General features: G+C 38.3%; 1 protein-coding gene across 1 annotated transcript in view; it reads left to right on the top strand.

Moving 5' to 3' along the window:
* Positions 1-3115: 3115 nt before the first annotated feature.
* The window catches only part of CIMAP3 (ciliary microtubule associated protein 3), a 28332-nt gene continuing 22271 nt past the window's right edge, over positions 3116-9176 (top strand). The window contains exon 1 of the mRNA XM_055114488.2: positions 3116-3336. Coding sequence (XP_054970463.1) covers positions 3168-3336 — 169 coding nt within the window. The 5' untranslated portion in view covers positions 3116-3167. The remainder of the gene's footprint in view (positions 3337-9176) is intronic.

The raw sequence follows: 9176 nt of genomic DNA, 5'->3' as shown, positions 1-9176 counted from the left end.
CACCATGTTGGTCAGGCTGGTCTCAAACTCCTGACCTCAAGTGATCCACCCACCTTGGCCTCCCAAAGTGCTGGGATTATAGGCGTGAGACACCACGCCTGGCCAGATAAATAGCTTTCTAGCTCTTGATTATAGTTCCTTCCTGAGGCCCAGATGCACTTTTGCCTATGGATTTTGTGAAATATCCCTATAATTACATAATAAATTCCTCTTTGCTGCTTAAGCTGACTAAAGTTTGCTTCTTTTACATGCAAATGAAAGAAACCTAAATAATGTAATGAGAATATAAGGGCTCATTTCTTTTTTCTGGCATTCTTACTATGTGTCAAACTGTTCTAAGTGTTTTACATGTATTTTCCTATTTAGTTTTCCTAGCAACTTTATGAGGTGGATAACATTAACTCCAGGAAACTGAAGTAGAGATGAATTAATTAACCTGCCCCAAATCACACAGCTAGCTAGTTGCAGAGCCAGATACATAGCCAGGTGGACTGGCCCCAGAGCTCACAGTCTTATCTACTATGTTTTACTTGCCTCCCTTGACACACACCACATTGTTCTCATGGGAGATGACAGCACTGGTGGCAGTGATGAGGTGCACACCACTCTCTGGGCAACATCATTCATTCATAAACTCACACCATTTATTGATTATTATGTGTCAGGTGATATTCTAGGTACTGAAGACATAGTGGTAAATAAGACATACTCTACTCTCATGGGGATTATATTTTGCTAGTGGAAGTGTTAGATGATAAATAAGCAAATGAACAAATGAGAAAAATTAAACAGTGATAGAAAGTGACCAAAAGAGGAGACTACTTTATTTGGAGCAATCCCAGAAGGCTTCTCTGAGGAGGTCCTATACAAGACGGCCTTGACAGTCAAAAAGAGTTGTCTGTTTTGGGATCTGGGAAAAGTGTGTTTTGGGCAGAGGGACTAAGTACAAAGTCCTTGAGGTGGAAATGAACATGGAGTGTTAGATACAAGAAGCCCAGTATGGCCATGAGGTGGTGGGCACAGGGAAGAAATAGGCAGGGGTCAGATCATTCAAGGGCTTGAAACATGGTTAGAAGTTTGTATTTTATTGTAAGTGGCTGTGAAGCCATTGGAAAGTGATAATAGGGATGGGGTTGATGACAGGATCTAAATTCAACATTGATGAGATGAGGCTGGAATAGGATTAAAGAATATAGGAAAATGGCACTCATGGTGATGGTAGCCAATGGATTGACTGAGCACCTTTGTGATATGCCTTGAAGATTGAAGACAGAAGTGGGGGACTTGTGTCTTCAATGAACAGAGGAAGGCAAGAGACAGTAAAAGTGGGTATCACTAGTAATGTCGTTATATTTCTAGTCAAAGAATGATGAAATCTGGAGTAAAATAGAGCATAGAAATTTTGGTGGTGGCTTTTGAAAGGAGTTTCCTATTTAGGTCACTACTAAAGTGAATAGCACTGAGGGGAGACATGGGGATGTGGGGCTCTGGAGTTAATGAAAAAATGACATGACATCAGCTGTTGGCTTTGAGGAAGAGCGTCTTTGAACAACATAGTGTCCAGTGGCTAAATCAAAGTGGTTTTCAAAACTAGCACCTTTTTCAATGCCACTATTTTCCCACAAAGATGAATTCTACCACCATTTCTAGAACAGGAAAATTATTGCAGCCAAAAAAGTAGTGTCCCCTCCATTTTTCTTCCTATTTTTACATATTAATTGGTCATTCAAATGCATGTTTACTGTGCACCTACTATGTGCAAAAAGAGGGTGAGCATGAGCTAGCTCCCCTGACCACTCTGACCTCACCTCCAACAATTCTCACTCACTCCATTCCAACTATGTCATCTTCTTGCTGTTTCTCAAGTATTCCAGGCATGTGTTGCCTCAGGGCCTTCATACAAGCTAGAACACACTTTCCATAGATTTCCATTTGACTCTTTCCCTCACTTTCTTCAGGCTTTTCCTGGAAGTCACCTTCTCAGTGAGGTCTTTCCTGGCCACTCAACCTGATTTTGAAACCCCCTTTCTCCACCTCTGCCTGCTGTGCTTCTTTTGCCCTTTCTTGACACTTGTCACTACCTGACCTACAATTCATTTAACGTATTTACCTTTTTTATCGTCTACCTCCCTCACTAGTATTAACCTCCATGAGGAAAGGCATTTCTGTTCACTGCAACATTCTCACTGCCTAGAACAAGGCCTGGCATATTATAAGAGAATAAATACTTGGTGAATTAATAAATGAATGTGGTAAAGGAAGTGAGATAGGAATTAACAAGCTGACCCCTCATGTCAGGTGGTGTGTGGTCCATGGCAGACTTCTCTCAGCAGACACAAAGGGTTGGGTAGGCCTGCAGTTTCATGCAGGTCAGTCCTGGGTGCCTACCACTCACAGGAGGATGAATTCTCTCTTCTTGTTACCTGCCTGCAATTTCCCATCCCCAGGGATAGAAGATAACATGTTATGCCCTGACTGTGCTAAGAGGAATAAGAAGATGATAAAAAGATTAATAACAATAGAGAAGTAGCAGCAACCTGTTTGAATACAATGTAAGAGACCAGAATATGCCACCTCAAAATAAGTATTATTTTGATTTGAAAGCAACTGAAAAGAGTCACATGCAAGAGAAATTCTCTGCCTTCCCACTATAGTCTAAAAAACAGGACATAAATTTACAAAAGTCTCTTGTCCATTCTCTACCAGGAAGGACAAATGGTGGTGAGCCTGTAGATGACTTGCATCCCAATCATTGCTGTGCGGTGACCTGACCATATTTGGTGTCTCCTGATGCCTTCTGTACTGATTTATTAAACATTTAGCTGTACAAGAAAAGAAAAACAAGCTGAATATTTCAAGCATCAGGCAATGTACTTTATATAGGTTATCTCCTACTTAGTGAGTATTGTCCCCAGGTTTCAGGGTGAGGAAATCAAGACCTTGTGAGGCTAAGCAACTTGCCAAGGATCACAGAGCTGGTAATTAGTGGACCTCATTCTCAAAAATTAGGCCTCTCTGGCTCTCTTTAAACCACAATGCTGCCTTGCACAAATCAATGTCACAATGACTTGAAGAGGGACTTCCAGAGTGGGGCTGTTGCTTAGCAGCCAGTCTTAGTTACACCCTTCATTTTCTTGGTTGAAGTCCCCATGTGAGAGTGGCAACTCATGGAAATAATACATGAGAGATCCAGGCTTACTGGAAGTTCCCCTGAGGACCTGTTCTTGCCCAGAATGACTGAGGAATCCAGAAGGTCCATGCTATCTTCTCTACCTGGGAGCTTGAGAGGCAACAAAACCATATCATGGATCAGACAGCCATACATCTGGAACTTTGGTAATGGTAATCATGTTCTTGGACTCTAGTAGATGTATGAAAACTCATCCTTTTAGCATTGGAGTCTAACTGGAAAGAAGTAGAATATTCACAAGGTCTCTGATTACACAAGTTCTCTGATTCTGGATGGAGGCAGAGAGAGTGTTCCACTCACCAAATTATTTGCTTCAGCAAGGGCCAGCTCCCATCTTAATAAACCTGCACTGTTTCTTCATTTGCACAAAGATACCATTGGAGCTAGCTGCATCCCTGGGCATGGAGGTGGTAAAGTGGAAGTGCCTTAATATTTGTTAAATACCAAATATAGGTTAGTCCCTCACTGTATACGATTTGTCCTTGTGTTAGCTCCGAAATTCTTATGGCATCCTTAGGAGGAAAGAAATGATTCATGCCATTTTATAGATAAACCAAGGCTTAGGAAGTTTAAGTAACTTCCACAAGGTCACATAGCTAGTCAATGACAGACTAATACTTATTGAAAGCCAGTGCTGAGAAATTTCAAAGCCTTTATTCATTCCTCTACCATCAGATGGTAGATGTAGGTTTTAAGAAAGTCTGGAAGATAGTATGTAGAAATTATATTTTCCTCCTGTCTTTCTCCCTTCTCCAGAATAGAGATCTCTATTCTCTTGGACAGGGATTCTCAATCCTGCTTTGAGTGGTAGATTATTTTATAACACTCTATTTATTATCCTAAAATTAGAATTAATTCATGGATAACATAACCTACTACATATAATTTCACAAACAACTTGGTATAATGCCCTAATTATAAAGTAAAGGAGAAAAAATAATTTCTAACAAAATAATATGGATTTCAGTACATAAATGTTTAGATGTAACTACTTTAGAGACAAAGAAGTAGTCAGATTCTTGCACCATATGTTGTATAATGAATTAGTCCAGAATTAAGAGATCAGAAGTCCTTTCATACAAGCAGTTTAGGAAAATAAAAGAATAGAGTTATAAGTGGACACCAGAACAAAAACCAGTATTAGGAGAACTAATAACACTCCAGATTTACCAATTTCTGATAGCAGAAAAAGGTAAATAGCTTTAGTTGAAATAGGAATAATACCTAGACAAATTACAAGCCATTGAAATGAAAAGAGGAAGAGAGTGTAAATATGCTATTTTTTTACTGATGCATTATATTTTACCTATTTATGGGGTACATGTGATATTGTTACTTGCACAGAATGTGTAATGAACAAGTCAGGGTATTTGAGGTGTCCAGTACTTTGAGTATTTGTCACTTCTATATATTAGGAACAATTCAAGTCCTCTCTTCCAGTTACTTTGAAATATACAATTTGCTATCAATAACCATAGTCACTCTGCTGTTGAATGACAGAACTTACACCTTGTATCTAAGTGTATGTTTGTACCCGTTAACCTATCTCTCTTCATCCCCCACCACCCACTCACTCTTTCCAGCCTCTAGTATCTACCATTCTACTCTCTATTCTCTACCTTTATGAGATCAACTTTTTTAGCTCCTACATATAAGTGACATTGTCTTTCTGTGTCTGGGTTATTTCACTTAACATAATGACCTCTGGTTCTATCCATGTTGCTACAAGTGACATGATTTCACTCTTTTTTTATAACCAAATAGTATTTCATTGGGTATATATACTACATTTTCTCTATCCATTCATCTGTTTGTTTTATATCTTTACAATTGTGAATACTGCTGCAATAAACACACAAATGCAGGTATCCCTTTGATATACTGCTAGATCATATGGTAGTTCTATTTTTAGATTTTTGCAATTTCCATACTGTTTTCCATAGTAGTTATAATAATTTCCATTTCTGCCAACAATATATAAGAGTTCCCTTTTCTCCACATCTTCACCACCATCTGTTATTTTTAGTCTTTTTAATAATAGCCATTCTAATTGGGGTAAGATGGTATCTCATTGTGGTTTTAATTTGCACTTTTCTGATGATTAGTAATGTTGAGTTCTTTTCATATACACGTTAGCCATTTCTTTGTCTTCTTTTGAAAATTGCCTATTCATGCCTTTTGTCCAATTTTTAGTGAGATTTTATTTGTTTTTTATTTTTGAGTTGTTTTACTTCCTTGTATATTGTGGCTATTAGTCCCTGTCTATGAATACTTTGCAAATATTTTCTCCCATTCAACAGGTTATCTCTTCACTCTATTGATTGCCTCATTTGCTGCACAGAAGCTTTTTAGTTTAATATAGTAGATTTGTCTATTTTTTAAATTATCTGTGCTTTTGATGTCTTAGCCATAAAGTCTTTGCCTAGACCAATGTCCTGAAGTGTTTTCCCTATGTTTTCTTCTAGTAGTTTTATAGTTTCAAGTCTTACATTTAAATCCTTAATAAATCTTATGTTGATTTTTTTATATGACGAGAGATAGAGGTCCAGTTTCATTCTTTTGCATTTGAATATCCATCTCTCCTTGTTGTGTCTGTGCCAGGTTTTGGTACCAAGATGATGTTGGCCTCATAGAATGGGTTGGGGAGGAGTCCCTCCTCCTCAATTTTTTGGAATCATTTCTGTAGGAAAATGGTCCCAGCTCTTCTTTGTACTTCTGGTAGAATTCTGCTGTGAATCTATCAGGTCCCAGGCTTTTTTTTTATTTGTAGGCTATGTATTACTGATTCAGTTTCAGAGCTTGTCATTGGCCTATTCAGGGAATTAATTTCTTCCTGGCTCAGTCTTGGGAGGGTGTATGTGTCCAGGAATTTATCCATCTCTTCTAAGTTGTCTAGTTTTTATGTGTAGAGGTGTTCTTAGTAGTTTCTGATGGTTATTTTTATTTCTGTGGGATCGGTTGTAACATTCCCTTATCATTTCTAATTGTATTCATTTGGATCCTCCCTCTTTTCTTCTCTATTAGTCTAGCTAGTGGCCTATTTTATTATTTTTTCCAAAAGCCAACTCCTGGATTCACTGATTTTTTGAATTTTTTTTTTGTCTTAATTTCCTTCAGTTAAGCTCTGATTTTTGTTATTTCTCATCTTCTGCAAGCTTTGGGGTCGATTTGTTCTTGCTTCTCTAATTCTTTTAGTTGTGAAGTTAGGTTAATTTGAGATCTTTCTAATGTTCTGATGTGGACATTTAATGCTATGAATTTTCCTCTTAACGCTACTTTAGCTGGGTCCCAGAGATTCTGGTATGTTGTTATCTTTGTTCTCATTATTTTCAAAGAACTTCTTGATTTCTGCCTTAATTTCATGATTTACCCAAAAGTCATTCAGAAGCATATTGTTTAATTTCCATGTAATTGCATAGTTTTGAGCGATTTTCATAGTCTTGACTTCTATTTTTATTGTGCTGTGGTTTAAGAGTGTGTTTGGTATGATTTTGGTTCTTTTACATTTGTTGAGGATTATTTTATGTCCAATTATGTGGTCGATTTTAGAGTATGTGCCAGGTGGCAATGAAAAGAATGTATATTCTGTTGTTTTTAGATAGAGAGTTCTGTAAAGGTCTATCAGATCCATTGGGTCCAATGTTGAGTTTAGGTCCTGAATATCTTTGTTAATTTTCTTCCTCAGTGATCTCTCTAATACTGTCAGTGGAGTGTTGAAGTCTCTCAATATTATTGTGTGGGAGTCTATGTCTTTTTCAGGTTGCTAAGAACTTGCTTTATGAATCTGTGTGCTTCTGTATTGGGTGCATATATATTTAGGAAAGTTAGGCCTTCTTATTGAATTGAACCCTTCATCATTATGTAATGCCCTTCTTTGTCTTTTTTTTATCTTTGTGAGTCTGAAATCTGTTTTGTTGGAAATTAAGAGGCAACTCCTCCTTTTTTCTGTTTTCCATTTACTTGATGGATTTTCCTACATCCCTCTATTTTCAGCCTATGAGTGTCATTACTTGTGAGATAAGTCTCTTGAAGACAGCACACCATTAGGTCTTGCTTTTTTATCCAGCTTGCCTCTCTGTGCCTTTTAAGTGGGGCATTCAGCCCAGTTACATTCAAGGTTCATATTAATATGTGTGGATTTGATCCTATCATTGTGCTGTTAGCTGGTTATTATGTTGGCTTGTTTGTTTAGTTGCTTTACAATTACACTGGTCTGTGTGCTTAAGTGTGTTTTTGTGTTAGCTAGTAGTGGTCTTTCTTTTCTATATTTAGTGCTCCTCTCAGGATCTCTTGTAAGGCAGACCTAGTAATGAATTCTCTCAACATTTACTTATCTAAATAGGATCTTATTTCTCCTTCACTTAGGAAGCTTAATTTGGCTGGATATGAAATTCTTGGTTGAATATTGTTTTTCTTTAAAAGTGTTGAATATAGGCCTCCAATCTCTTCTGGCTTGCAAGGTTTCAGCGGAGAGGTCACCTGTTAGCCTCATGGGGTTCCCTTTGTAGGTGACCTGACCTTTCTCTCTAGCTGCTTTTAACATTCTTTCTTTCATCTGGACCTTGGAAAATCTGATGATTGTGTCTTGGGGATGATCTTCTTGTGTAGACTCTTGCAGGAGTTCTCTGTATTTCCTGAATTTGACTGTTGGCCTCTCTAGCATGGTTGGGGAAGTTTTCATGGATGATATACTGATACATGTTTTCCAAGTTGTTTACTTTCTTCCCCTCCCTTTCAGGGATGCCAATGATTCATAAATTTGTCCTCTTCACATAAATCCATATATATATATATATATATATATATATATATATATATATATATAATTTTTTTTTTGAGATGGAGTTTTGCTCTTGTTGCCCAGCCTGGAATGCAGTGGCACAATCTCGGTTCACTGCAACCCCCACCTCCCAGGTTCAAGTGATTCTCCTGCCTCAGCCTCCTGAGTAGCTGGGACTACAGGCATGCACCACCATGCCTGGCTAATTTTGTATTTTTAGTAGAGACAGGGTTTCACCACATAGGCCAGGCTGGTCTTGAACTCCTGACCTCAGGTGATTGGCCCACCTCAGCCTCCCAAAGTGCTGAGATTACAGGTGTGAGCCACCACACCCAGTCATAATCCCATATTTCTCAGAAGTTTTGTTCATTCCTTTTCATTTTTTTCTTTATTTTTGTCTGACTGTCTTATTTCAGAGAACCAGTATTCAAGTTCTGAGATTCTTTCCTCAGCTTGGTTTATTCTGGTGTCAATATTTGTGATTGCATTGTGAAATTCTTGTATTGTGTTTTTCAGCTCTGTCAGATCCATTAGGTTCTTTTTTATACCAGATATTTTTTACTTCAGCTCCTGTATTGCTTTATTGTGATTTTTATTTTTCCTGGATTGGGTTTTGCTATCCTCCTGAATCTTGATAATCTTTGTTCCTATCCATATTCTGAATTCTATTTCTGTTATTCCAGCCAGTTCAGCCTGGTTAAAAACTCTTGTTGGAGAGCTGGTATGGTCATTTGGAGGATATACCACACTCTGGCCTTTTGAGTTACTAGAGTTCTTGCATTGGTTCTTTCTCATCTCTGTCTGTGGGTGTGCATTTAACTGCAGTGTAGATTGAGTACAATCACTACACTTCTTTTCTGGATGTTTTCACCAGGCTGAGGCTTTGTGCAGGGCCTTTATTTGAAGCTGACTTCTTGTCTCTGGTTTCAGAGGGAGGCTTGTTAGTGAGGTATTTTTGGTGTTGAAGCTTTGGGGTGTGATCCAGCAAGTGGCACTTAGGCTTATTGGTCAGTCAGTAGACTCTTGCTTGGTTATGCAGCTCCCTATGTTTCTGCACAGTTGCAGCATTTTCTTTTTCAATGCTCTGAAATTGCAGAGTTCCTCTCCCACTTCAGTGCTGGCTGTAGATTGTGACTTGGCACTCCTGAGTTGCCCACTGCAGCTCTGGGGTGATCTCAGTGCTTATGTTTCTTCCTCACCATGGAG

The sequence above is a fragment of the Pan paniscus genome, chromosome 1, assembly GCF_029289425.2.
Source record: "Pan paniscus chromosome 1, NHGRI_mPanPan1-v2.0_pri, whole genome shotgun sequence".
In the NCBI taxonomy this organism is placed as follows: Eukaryota; Metazoa; Chordata; class Mammalia; order Primates; family Hominidae; genus Pan; species Pan paniscus.
The sequence above is the reverse complement of the archived record's forward strand: the minus strand, read 5'-3'. Positions and strand labels throughout refer to the sequence as shown.